Raw genomic sequence first — 14,069 nt, forward strand, 5'->3', positions numbered from 1 at the left:
GAGTCCAACTTTTTGAGACCCCCTGGACTGTAGCCCTCCAGGCTCCTTTGTCCATGGGATTCTCCAGGCAAGAATACCAGAGTGGGAGGAGCAGGGGATCTTCCCAGCTCAGAGATCGGAATTGCACCTCCTGCAGCTCCTGCACTGGCAGGCGGATTCTTAACCACTGAACCACCTGGGTTTGGCTAAAGTCTTAGTAATAACTTTGACCATTTTTAAGTGTAAGATTTAAGTAGTATTAAGCACATCCACATTGTTGTGCAGCCATTACCACTATCCAATTCCAGAAATTTTTCATCATCTAGGACTGAAACTTTGTCACCATTAACCAGTAACTCCCCGTTTGCCGCTCCCCTCAAATGCTGGTAACCACCATTCTAATGTTTGTCTCTATGAATTCTACTCTTCTAGAATACCTGATGCAATCATACAATATTTATACTTTTGTATCTGGCCTGTTTTACCTATAATGTTTCCATGGTTCATCCATATTGCAGTATGTGTCAGAATTTCCTTCCTTCTCAAGGGTGAATAATATTTTATTGTGTGTACAAACCACATTTTGTTTATTGTTTCATCCATCAGCGGACACTTGGATTGCTTCCACCTTTTAGCTATCGTGAATAATGCTGCTAAGAATGTGGGCGTACATATAGTGTTTGAGACCAAAAAAAACACAAAAAAACACCTAAATAAATGGGCTTTGAAAGCAAACTGCTGACTTGCCAATTCACTCTCCACAACAGAGGCTGGGCAAATGATGCAAGCAACAGGCTGCAGCTGCATCCGGGCTAAGTCACCTAGGTCATCAGGAGAGAGAGCTTCAGCCCTTGTCCAAAGGCCAGGTGATACAGTATGAACATTCACAGACACACTTTGTTTTCGGCACTGTCCGCCCCAGTCAGTAGAACAACATACTTGAAAAATCTTCTTCAATATATGGACTTAAGAGGTTTTTTTTCCCCTCAAAACCCAAACCCTTCTTTCCTTTTATCCTTCCCTTTTTTCACTCCACCCAGGTTCCCAGCAAGAACTTCCCTAGAGGAAAGGGTGGAGGCAGAAAGCAGAGCAAACGCCAGTGTGGCTGAATGGAGAGCTGAATTTAGGGATCGTCCTAAATGCCCTGTGCTGAACCTAGAAATGTAAAGGCCAGAAGTGATCACAGGGAACTTAATTTCTAATTTTAAAAAGGTTTTACAAGACTATCCTTTTTTGCATGTGTATTAAATAAGGTTTTAGGGAGGGGGAAAAAAAAACCTCCCTAGAGACAGACCTACCCTGAACTGAATGAGGCTGTATTTCCTGTTCTCTTACTATAAAGCACTGTTAGACTCTCACATTTTATTTTGCTCCCCATTAGCAACTAGATCATTACCATACATGGAAAGCCAGTTTCCCTTGTAAAAATAAATACAAGAACATAACAGTGTTTAAAAACTCCAACTAGCTCCTGTGGCTTGCTGAAGACTCTATGCCCCAGGCCTGCTTTATTCTTATTAAAAAGAAAAAATCAGCACGTGTGAGAGAAATGTCAAAAACTTATCAACACCAAACAGAGACTTTCTTCTGTGTATACAGTCAGTGGATTGAAAGAAATTTGGAGCATGACTGGCAAATTCACCATGAGATCTGATGTTATTTAATGCTGGGTCTATGCGCTACCTTAAATTACACTGCCTATGCTCCAGGAAACCTTGGCTTTACATATGTAGGATGTGTGTGGAGTTAAGAAAAGGGCAGCGGTAACAACTTGCTTGATGGCAGGGCAAAGGTGGAGTGTGGGTCTCTCATTCACACCCATGTCACTCCCAACTCCCACTGAGACAGGGTTTCATGAACAGAGACTGTTGTTCAGTTGCTAAGTTGGATCCGACTCTGTGACACCGTGAACTACAGCATGCCAGGCTTCCCTGTCCACTGTCTCCTGGAGTTTGCTCAAATTCATGTCCATTGAGTCAGTGATGCTATCTAACCATCTTATCCTCTTTTGCCCCCTCCTCCTTTTGCCTTGAATCTTTCCCAGAATCGGGGGTCTTGTCCAATGAATCGGCTCTTTGAATCAAATGCCCAAAGTATTGGAGTTTCAGCTTCAGCATCAGTCCTTCCAATGGATATTCAGGGTTGATTTCATTTAGGATTGGCTGGTTGGATCTCCTTGCAGTCCAAGGGAGTCTCAAGCATCTTCTCCAACACCACAGTTCAAAAGCATCAATTCTCGGCACTCAGCCTTCTTTATGGTACAACTCTCACATCCATACTTGACCACTGGAAAAACCATAACTTTGACTATACAGACCTTTATAGGCAAAGTGATGTCTCTTTAACTCAGGAATCGGCCCCTATACTTATGTGACACTAAAAACATTAATTCTGGAGGCTTCTTTTCTCTGGCCACTACTCTGAGTATGTTCAGTTTGTACTGCAGTCCCCAGAGTGGGCTCCATTTACTAGGCTTTCCCCCCGCAGTACACCAGAGGCACATGGTTCATTTGTTCTTTGTTAATCCTCCATTGCGTCACCCAAGAGTTGCTTTAGGGTTTCCTACAGGTCTTCAGAGTTTAAAAATCTGTATTGGTCCAGCCTGCTTGCTTTCTTGTGGAGTTAATTTTTTGAACCTGAATGAACTTTCCATGTAATGCAGTTCCTCCACATATTATTATTGTAGTCTCTCCAACCCACCAGAAAATTTTCACATCCTAATCTTATCTTAAAGAATACTTAGCACTCCCTCTAAGCTTTATGTCCTTTATATCTATATGTAGATATATATGACATTTTTTGTAGACTTCTTTTCTATATCTATAGCTAAGAACTTGAAAGGAGGCCAAAGGTAGAGACCTGCTTCTGGGTTAGTTGCTCAGCTGTCTCTGATTCTTTGCAACCCCATGGACTAGCTCCGCAGGCTCACCTGTCCAGGGAATTCTCCAGGCAAGAATACTGGAGTGAGTAGCCATTCCTTTCTCCAGGAGATCTTCCCAACCCAGGGATCAAACTCGGGTCTCCTGCATTGCAGGAAGATCCTTTACCAACTGAACCACCAGGGAAGCAGAGATAACAAATTGAAATCAACAGATTGATTGATCTTAATCAAATGTAATTAAGGTCAATCAATACTCTGGACTTTTGCATATATTTCTAACTCATGTTTACCTTGGTACTTACATATTATGATAAAAGTTTCAATTCTTTATATGTACAACAATACCCTGATTAAAATATGATTAATTTAACTTTAGCATGACTTAATTCATGGAAATGCAGGCTCCTAATAATTGCTACTTTATTATCTAAATACATGCCAGTAAACTTTTTAGTGAATTATTCTTTGCTGGGAATCAACATCAAACTTCCTGATCTCTAATTTTAAGAGTCTCTGCTTTCTGATTACTGGAGAGAATATACGTACCCACCATCTTCTAACCTTCTCTTTGGGATTATCTAGTGATTACTGAATAAAGACCCCAGTTACCCAGCAAAGTCTTTTGAAAGCAAGATTATAACTCAAGATCTGAATACCGTGGTTGATTTAAAGCAGTTGAGTGATTTCTTTTCAACCTTGGTCTTCCTGTTACGTTCACCCCAAAGCAATATATGTTCATTTTGACAAGTCAGATTGTAGACACACTTTATGGTTTCCATGACCCCAAGGTAATGAGTGTCAATAACTTGATGGGTGTCCTATACATCTTTCCACATCAATACAAATATATACACACACGATTGTTGGACTTTTTTTGTTTGGGTTTTTTTTTTTTTAACAAAGATGAAATCATAGCACACACATCATTCTGTAATTTTCCTTTGTTATTCACAATATATCATGAATATTCCTCCTGGGCCATATATAGACTTAATTTATTCCCTGGATATATATATTCCAGAGCATGGTCGTACCATAATTCAGCCAGCCACTTTCTTGAGATGAATATTAAGGCTGTTTCCAGTTTTCTTCAATTATAAATGATGCTGCAATAAGTATTTTTGTAAATTTACTTCTATATGATATATTTCTTTGGTGAGAATAGCTGGGTCCACAGATATAGCAAAAGTTTAGTAGTGCTGGATTACTTTCCAAAAATGTCATATCAATTCACATACATTCTGACAATGGTTGAAAGAAATAGTTTCTTTGCAACTACTTATTCAAGTAATTGCTTCACCTAAGATCAGTAACCCAAATTACCAAATTTCTCCTCTGGAGTTACCATGTAGTATTCAACACTTTCCAAGTTGGCCAACTAGTTGACCATCCGTGAAATTGGAATAATGAATGCTCTTTCCTTCAGAAGAATAGGGCCTGAAATTTTATTACCTTTTAAAAATGACATTCATTTAGACACAGTAGTCCTCAGAGCAGTGAAATTTCCTATAGGTGAGCTGTGATGAACTTTTAAAAATAAAGGCTATTGTTTTTACGGTTATAAAATTCAACTAATTTTAAAAAATATTTATTTGGCTGTGCTAGGGAGAAGGAAATGGCACCCCACTCCAGTGTTCTTGCCTAGAGAATCCCATGGACAGAGCAGCCTGGTGGGCTGCTGCCCATGGGGTCGCACAGAGTCGGACACGACTGAAGCGACTTAGCAGCAGCAGCAGCAGCAGGTCTTAGGTACGTGGGATCTTTGATCTTCAATGCAGCAAGCGGGATCTACTTCTCTGACCAAGCTCTGTGCATTGGGAACATGAAGTCTTAGTCACTGGACCATCAGGGAAGTCCCCAAATTCAATTAATATTAAAAGTTATGAAAGAGAAAGTGAAAAGCTAAAACTTCCTAAGCATTTAGCATTCTAGTCCCTTTATACAAATTATCTTATATAATCCTCCCGACAATTGTATATATTACTTCATTTTACATATAGGAAAACCGAGGGACAGGAAAATTGAACAGCTTGCCCATGGTTGGACAACTAGGTTCAGGATTCACACCAAGCCGTCTGTCATCCGGGCTCTAACCACTACATTAAACAGTTGTACATAAAAACTTGCTCAGTTGGTTTCTAGCACTTAGATGTCCTAACCAATGTCTCTAAACAAAGATCTCCTCAGTCTGGCCCCATTCTATCTAACTAAAATTACCTGCCATTTCCCCGAGTGTGCTTAAGCCAGTATCCCCTAAAAGATACTGCGGACAATGCCTTCTCCAAGCCTTTGCAGCTGCTGCTACCTCCATTCAGACTCTGCCCGTCATTCTGGGTCCACTTCCAGCTCTCTCCTCTGGGAAGCCCGGCCACTCACAGGTCATTGCAGTTGGTATCTGTGCAGCCTTGCAGTGGTGGTGAATAGCTTATTCCATGTTGATCAGGCTATGTTTTCTCTTTCTCTGTGTCTTCCACATCATAAGCATGCAATAAAAGCTCTTTTAATTAAAGATAATGCTCTAAGGATATAGACAAAGGCAAAGAGAGAGGATAAGGCACAGAGAGGCTTGACTCGAAAGGTTGGTGTCTTTTCATAAGTTTTGGGAATGGCCTTCATTTATTCAACTTGTTTCAGAATTTCACCTGCCATTGTTACACTTTAACCCTTTAAAATCTCTGCAGAGGGAAGCTCTGGTTGTGCATAAAGGACACAACATATAAATACAACTCTTTCCAAATTGCTGCATTCTCATCCAGTCCTTGATCTCCTTGTTGAGTGTTTCTAAGTGACATTCTGAAAGTGACGTACTGCTTTCCCTAGCCTTAAACACACCTCTGACCTCACTTTTGAGCACACCCAAGCCCAGTGGTGATCATCTCAGTCCTGCCTCTTCTCCAGAAGAGATGGCTTCCTCCTTCTAGAGGAGAGTTTAGAGGTGATGGGAGCATTGCTGTACCTGAGTCTTTCCATGCCCATTTGAAGGCCTTGAAATCCTCCCTGATCCTCAGTATTTACCCTCTTTTTTATGAAACCATACTGTTTAATTTTTGTGGCCATTCAGTATCTTGACAGCAACCCAAACTCAACTCATGCAAAATTAAACCAACATCTCCCCCAAAGTTATTCTTCCTCTCCTTTATGTAAGAGCCACCACCATCATCCAATCTCCAGGCTTAAGGCCTGAGTCATCTTTGACTCAGAACATCATAGCACTTGCTAAAATTTAAAAAAATAAGTCTGTTTCTTAAAAAATTGTCTGTTACCTGTCCCCTCCTGTCTGTTCCCTCAGTTATGTGGTAAGACCCTGGATCGCATACCAAACTCAAACTAGTCTCTGTTCCCCCAGCTTCTTTCTCCTCTAGTCCATTCTATTTACCTGGGCCAATAACCCTTCTACAAACTCTTTTTAAACTTACCAGTTTCCTGCTCCATAATTTTCACTGATGTCCTTAGAATAAGGGCTTCATGGCTTCCCTGGTGGCTCAGAGGTTAAAGTGTCTGCCTGGAATGTGGGAGACCCCGGTTCAATCCCTGGGTCGGGAGGATCCCCTGGAGAAGGAAATGGCAACCCACTCCAGTACTCTTGCCTGGAGAATCCCATGGAGGGAGGAGCCTGGTAGGCTACTGTCCATGGGGTCGCAAAGAGTAGGACACGACTGAGCAACTTCACTTTTCACTTTCACTTAACTTCTTAACCTAGACTTCTGGAACTTTGTGGCTAAATTCTTATCTCTTTTCCTTGATTTCTTTCTTATTCTTTAGCAAAAGAAATCCTTAGCCCCTGATGAGTTGATTCACTATACTTATTATTATTATGTTCTTTAAATAACCTTTCACGTTAGTCATCAAGCTACAGAGTGTCAGAGGAGGAAACCAAGATCTGAAAAGATTAAGGGAATTTCCCAAAGCTGTTAGCCACTAGAGGAAAGCATAGCAATTCTCCCATTTATATTGTACTTCCAAACTTGGGCACTTCTACTGGGTTTTGATAAATTTAAATGGCTCTTCATTACATGTGAGTGTGAGCTTTAATAACATTTTGAAGATAAACAAGGGACAGTGTTTATCTGGAAGTAAATCCTTGCTGCTGCCTTGAAGTGTGGATCTCGAACATCTATCCAGGCCTAAGCCAGTACAGATTCTTAGTTTAGACAGAGCTGGAAGCTGGAGAGGTGGGAAGAAATCTAGGTAAATACCCTATGAAGAGCAGCCTCATATACGGGTACCCCTCTTCAAGGCACTGGGGTCAGACTGACTTAACTAGAAACATCCCTTCTCTTTTGCAATCACCAGGCCTCTCAACTTTAAAACTCCCACAGTGTTCACTCAGCCCTTCTGGTTGGGCTTGAAACTGAATCTACACAACCTCAGGATTACTTCCTCTGACTTTCAACCCAACCTTCAATTCAGAAGTTACCCTCTGCTGTATTTCGTAACTGGAGAGTACAGTGAAATGGGTAAAACTGGAGACAAATAATCACAAAACCAGAATATTCACTCATTCAGCAAACGTTTACTATAAGCCAGTGGTGTACCATGTACCAGGCACCATTCTGAGGGCGATCTTCTTCTTAACAAGAACTACAACATAACTGAATGCTTACTATGTCCCAGGCATGTTTAAGTATATATACTTAAACTCTTACAACAAACATATGAGATAGGTTCTTTTTTTTTTTTTTTTTCCATTTAACATATGAAAAAGGTAAGGGGCCAAGCAGCAAAGTTACTAGACAGTGAATGACGAGGTTAAATGGCAGAGCTGAAATCTGAACCCGGGCAATCCAGCCCCAGAGCTTCATATTCTTAACCCTACATGAAGTTAACAGTGTGTCTTAACCCAATGTCTACTTATGTCATTCTCATCTTCTTAAAAAAATTAACAAACATTTACTTATAATGACAAAATGTCTGGCCAAGTGCTAGATGCTGAGAATGCAAATACAAATAAAATGGAAAGGACTATTCTCTTCAGAAACTCACTCATTAACTCCTAAGTGAGCCATCGCGTGCCGTGTCAGTGGTCTATAATTTACTTTAAAATACTTCAGCTAGGGCTTCCCTGGTGGCTCAGTGGTAAAGAATCCTCCTACCATTGTAGGAGACACGAGTTCAATCCTGATCTGGAAGGATCCAACGTACTGCGGAGCAGCTAAGCCCACGCACCACATCTATTGGGCCTGTGCTCTAGAGCCCATGAGTGCAGCTGCTGAAGCCCACGTGCCCTAAAGCCCATGTTCCCTAGCAAGAGAAGCCACTGCAATGAGAAACCCAGGCACCACAGCTAGGGAGCTGTCCCCACTCGCCACAGCTAGAGAAAAGCCCGTGCAGCGATGAAGGCCCACAACAGCCAAAAGGAAAAATAAACAAATAACAATAGTTTACAAAAATACTTGAGCTAAACAGTGTGATGCATGGGTTACCTTTAGTCATCATTCTAGGGATGTTTGATCAATTATCTAAATCAGGAATAAATACTTTAGGGGAAGTCATCTGACATTTCACCTAAGCTCACAGTCCAGAGGCAGCTACTATAATCCCTTCAATCCTCTTCATGTCCCCCATGGCCCCATCTCAACCCTCAGAACCCCTGGGAAGCACTTAGAACTACAGATTCTAAGCCCAGGGGCTCTCAAAATTCAATTGTAACTGGATTGCTATAGGCCCAGTTTTATATTGTTTTATATATTTATATTTCAAACATTTACATTTCAAACTCATATAAAATTAGAAATATACAGTAATGAATGTCCATATACCTGCTATCCAGCTTCAACAATTAACAACTCTTGGGGCTGTCTTGTTATGTCTATGGCATTGGTGTTTTTTAAAAACTTTTATTTTAATATGCAGTCAGATTTGGGAATCATTGATCTAAACAAGTAATCATTGCTCTAAACAAACAAATAAGTGCGATCACTGCAAACAAAGAAGCATGCATTAGACATAGTGGAGGTGGGATGATGAACTCTGACCACCGAAAGAAAAGGGCTAGGATTTCCATAATTCCTCACTGGATCTCAGGGTTTCCAGGGCTAAACCATCCCTTGGCAGCTCCCTGATGGCTCCCACGGTAAAGCGTCTGCCTGCAATGCGGGAGACCCGGGTTCGATTCCTGGGTCGGGAAGATCCCTTGGAGAAGGAAATGGCACCCCACTCCAGTACTCTTGCCTGGAAAATCCCATGGAGGAAGGAGCCTGACAGGCTACAGTCCATGGGGTCGCAAAGAGTTGGACACAACTGAGTGACTTCACTTTCACTTTCACTTTCCATAATTCCTCACTGGATCTCAGGGTTTCCATGGCTAAACCATTCCTTGGCAGCTCTGATGTCTGAGACTCTGCTAGGGGTGCTTCTTTAGCTTGGCCTGAGGATCCCAGGCTGGAAGCTGGAATCACATGCTCACACACCCACAAAATGAAGGCCTTCTCAAATATATATCCATATTTAGTTGCATTAAAGTGGAGTTTACTAGGTTAGATAAAATAACAGTATAAACAGGGTGCTTTTTTTTTTTTTAATGTCTATGTTTGTGACTAAGGAAACAGACTTTGAAATCATTTAGGAAGGAGGGAAACGAAACAGAAGGGGAGCCGAGAATATTGAGGAATCAAGTTACCTAATACAGTGGGGCAGTGCACAGCCCCTAGCGCGCAGCTGTTGCGCCGGCCTTACCCAGCAACCTGTTACCAGGCAACGGTTGCTGTGAGACCATTAAGCCAGAAGATTCGAGCAGTGATTAGTGGTCACGCTTAGCCATTGGTCGGCGCCGGCAGTAGACTGCACCCCCAACCGGCAACTGTCAGTGAGCAATGGCCACTTGGCCATTGGTCGGAGTCACAGGAGATCCCTCCCCAGAGCGAGCAACCGTTAGTAGCTCTGCTCTGCCAGTGGTCAGAGGGGTGGTGGTTGTCCAAAGCAAAGTGAGGTAAGAGGTGGGTCCTGTCCTCCCCGGGGCCCTCCAGCTCACCCGGCCTTAGGCCATCGGGTGAGCTGAGGGGTCCGCGGAACAAGCTTAGAGCTGTGTCCTGCGGGGCTCTAGAGGCCTGTGTCCACAGGCCGCACACACGGGCTGGTCCCAGGCCTTGAGGTAGTAGTGAACCTCGCCCCTATTCCCGCCTCTGGGATCTAATAGCAGCGGCCATCTGCATGGGCTGCGGGCTGCGGGATCTGGCCCCCAGACTGCTATTTGGGCGGCCTGAGGAGGCCGAGGGCTACTTGGGTTCTGGACGCCTGGCTGCCTCAGCGATGATGGCTGGGCAGGGTCTGGGGACCTGGCCCTGAGGGAGCCACCAGCTGAGATCTGCTTCTTCAGCACTGGCAGTAGGACCCGGCTGGGTGCTGGACTAATGCTCCCGGGCAGGGTACCCCCGGCCCGCGCAGGGACGCCCCGCCCCGCCGCCTTCTCTTAGCCCGGGCCTAGACCTCGGAAGGTGAGCTTGGAGTCTTGGGACCTTGCCCTTCCTTGTCAGAACGGACTGTTTGGTGGAGTTTTACAAAAACATGGTTATCTGACCATGACTGACCTCCAGAATAAAGGATCAGACACAAAGAAAGTGAGGAGTGAAAGTGAAGTTGCTCAGTCGTGTCCGACTCTCTGCGACCCCATGGACTGTAGCCCGTCAGGCTCCTCCATCCATGGAATTTTCCAGGCAAGAGTACTGGAGTGGGGTGCCATTTCCTTCTCCAGGGGAGCTTCCTGACCCAGGGTACAAAGACACAAAGAAGTCTACAACTAACCATGCCCCTCCCTCTCCTTTCCTAGAAAAAGGGCTTTGCTGAAGGCTTTGGGGGAGTTTGGGGTTTTTAAGATATAAGCCATCCATCTCCTCGCGGGGCCCTGCAATAAACCTTTATTTGCTCCAAATTCTTGCATTTTGGTATATTTGGCCTCACTGTGCAGCAGGCACCCAGACCTTGTGCTCGGTAACAGTTACAAGAAACAAGGAAGAGAAGAAACCAAACTGGAGAATGTCTTCCTCTCAGACACTTCAGGGAGAAGGATGAAGGCCAAGCTGTCCAGGGCAGGAGATGGGGGCACCCCCAGGCCTGAGCCCCAAGACACCAAACAGAAAGGACCTCGTTCCTCAGCCACACACGAGTCAAAGAGAAAGTGTTCTGGCTTGAACAGTGGACAGAAGCAAAAGGAAACTGGAAAGCAGAACTCGAAGTGCTAAAATCCCAAGAGTTTTATCTGACACCCCCCCCCCCCCACCGCCCCCGCCGCCAGCTGAAATGAGTAGCAGCTGAACTTAACAAAGCTCCAGTCGGTGCCACTTAAACACCAGTGCCCCGTGAGACCATGGCCATGGGTCAGGGTCTGCATGGCCCTTTGGTGCCTCCAGAGGAAGCCTAGGGGGAGAGGAGGGCTGAACAAGGCAAGCCCACAGGATCTTCAAGTCCTGTGGGGACTGATACTGACAGAGCTGAAGGGAAATGGTGCGAGAGTGGGCAGGGAGGGGATGTTTGCACCAGCCTTGTGGGACGCATAGGATTCAGGGCTGACAGAGGGCAATTCCAGGCCATTGAGCATCTGTCCGTTAACAGCGGCAATCATGTGCTGTGCAGAGGAGGGCTCGTGGGAAGGCTCACGTCAGAGAAGTGAACCAAAAGTGAAATAAAATCCCATGATCTCCAGGGAAATTTCTGAGTAGAAGACACGTGTAAGTGTATAAATTCAATGACAATTAGAAATGAAACTGCTCAGGGCATTACTCACGTTTCTTCAGTCATCAGGATTTGTGAGGGCATCTACAGGAAACCAGAGTGTTCAGAATATTCAGGGAAGAAGACCCAGAATCTCTAAGGTGGACTCGACTCCCCTCCAGGAAGTTCTCCCCAGGTCTCTCCCAGGTGTCTCTTCCCACGGCCATCACATTCTCTGGCCCCTGGTACTGTGATGGGGCGGAGCAGGTGTGCAGCTATTAGCTCAAGACTATTATTGGGAGACCCTTAGTGCCACAGTTAGGGGTCCCACTCCACCAAGTCAGCCTTGCGGCGGTTCTCTCCCTGCAGAGAGTGTGGTAGGAGGCAGATCTCAGCCTTTTCTCTGCGGCCCTCCAGGCCTTAGGTGGGTGGGTTTAGCTGGGGGACCCAGGAACAGGCTGAGGTCTGTGTTCTACAGAGCTCCAGATCCCTCGCCATAGTTGCCCACTGGCCAGGCCCAGACCCAGCTTCGTTACCTAATGGTGATGACAGTCTCCGTGGGTCACAGTCCATGGAGGCCTCAGCACCTGGAGTATATGGATACTGCTGTTAAGGTAACAGCTTCAACCAACTTCAGTCTCTCTAAGTTTCAAAAATTGGTATAGCTGAGATCAGCTGTCTACCCCTAGGAGGTGGCCAGAGGCCAGGGTTAAGTTGCAAGGACACTGCACATCCACTTCAGCTCCACTTCTGTTGTGGCCCTTCTCAAAGAAGGGCAATTGTTGTGAGCTAGGAATTAACCTGATTGGTATTTGCTACAATATATATTCCTAGTGATCCTATGCAAGTAATTCTCTCCAGTTTAAATGAAAGCCTGAGGACTGGCTGGGTCCTGGGTACCTTGTTTCCTCAGTGATGATGGCTGCGTAGGGTCTGGGACCTGGCCCTGAGGGTGCTGCCAGCTGAGGTCTGCCTCATCAGCCAGGCCTGGGCACAGGCATAAGGACCCAGACTGGGTGCTGGACCAATGCTCCCAGCAGGGTAACTAGCCCCGCAGAGACCTGCTACTTTTAGCCAGGGCCTGGACCTCAGAGGGTAAAAGCTGAACCTTGGGATTTTGTTCTTTCTAGTCAAAACAGAAAGTAATGTTTGTTTGGTGGAAATTTATAGAAACATCATTATCTGACTCTGACCTGACCTCAAGAACAAATGATCAGACACCAAGAAGTCTGCAACAACTAACCACATCCCTCCCTCACCTTTTCTAGAAAAGGGCTTTGCTGAAAGCTTTCTGGGAGTTCAGGGGTTTTAAAGCATGAGCCACTCGTCATCTCCTTGTATGGCCCTTCAATAAACCTTTCTCTACTCCAAACTCCAACATTTTTTAAAATTGTTTGGTCTTGCTGTGTATCAAGCACACAGACATGCATTTGCTAACAGTACCTCACAACCCAGTGACCATTTCAGTGACCTTGACTATTCTCCTGGCTTTGTTTTCTCAAGTCCCTCAGAACATGAATATTTGAGAAACAGCTACACTCTGCCAGACCCCATGGGGTGCACTGAACACAATCTCCCTCCATGCTGCTTTGAAAATACCATTTCCAGGTCCACGTCCCACTGCCTTGTGGAGTTCGGATTCCACAGCCGGTCACTGAGAGCTATTGCTTTTCTTCTGCAAGCGTGCCTTCCTTGTACATCCAGCCCACAGACTTTGACTTACATGCATTTTTTACCTGAATTGCTTCTGTTTTGCCTTCCTTTCTCTAGCTTTTAAGACACAGCTTAAAATCAACTTTGCTGTGAACCCTTGCCAATCCCAGAAATGGGAAGTGACACCTGCTGAACTGCTATAGCTCTTGTAGTGGTTTCAACCACTCATGTTAAGGCTTTCCACAAAGGACGGGCATAATGTTTATTAGTATATGTATCAGGGCTCTAGCTTCACCTTAAACTAGTATGAGTCACAGGAAGCCTATTTATACAAGGGACTGAGAAATCTGGGAAGATTAATCCTCAAAGGAGTCAGGCTCAGGGAGCTTGACTTAGTAAGGCTATGGTAGAGATGGGGGAGGTGCCTAAAGCTCATGTATCTTCTTTTCTAGATATGGAGCTCCTTCAGGGCAGAGACCATGAAGTGATTCGTCCAGCAAAGCAGGTGGTATCAAGACTAGTGTTTGACAGCAGTGGATATTCAGTAAGTGTTAATGGGATAAAAGAATACTTACTATCCTCTCCTTAGAGCAAATCTGAGTATATGTCAGGCTTTATTCCTGAGTATATGAAGTTGTAATCAGAGATTTTTTTTTTTATACATGTGTGGATCTCTAGCATGGGCTTCTTGTAAAATGTTCACAAATCCATATCATGTGAACAATTTTATGGAGACTGAATAAATACAATGCTTTGTACATACATGTATGCAACACTGTTTCAAACAGATAAAGATACTATTTTGGTTAATTTGTTCAATCTATAAATTTATCTATAACCCTTATTGGAATCCAAATGTCTTTTGCCATTACATATGACATTAAAAAATAAAAACACAACTTCTATGACA

At 44.2% G+C, this 14,069-nt stretch overlaps 1 protein-coding gene across 3 annotated transcripts in view; it reads left to right on the forward strand.

Moving 5' to 3' along the window:
* The window catches only part of PLA1A (phospholipase A1 member A), a 42,066-nt gene extending 27,997 nt beyond the window's left edge, over positions 1 to 14,069 (forward strand). For all 3 annotated transcript variants that reach the window (XR_011249358.1, XM_069554555.1, XM_069554583.1), the window contains one exon: positions 13,612 to 14,069. Coding sequence is in view for 2 of the 3 variants with exons in the window: in XM_069554555.1 (XP_069410656.1) it covers positions 13,612 to 13,642 (31 nt within the window). In the remaining variant the exon portion in view is untranslated. The remainder of the gene's footprint in view (positions 1 to 13,611) is intronic.

This window comes from Ovis canadensis, chromosome 1 (genome assembly GCF_042477335.2).
Source record: "Ovis canadensis isolate MfBH-ARS-UI-01 breed Bighorn chromosome 1, ARS-UI_OviCan_v2, whole genome shotgun sequence".
In the NCBI taxonomy this organism is placed as follows: domain Eukaryota; kingdom Metazoa; phylum Chordata; class Mammalia; order Artiodactyla; family Bovidae; genus Ovis; species Ovis canadensis.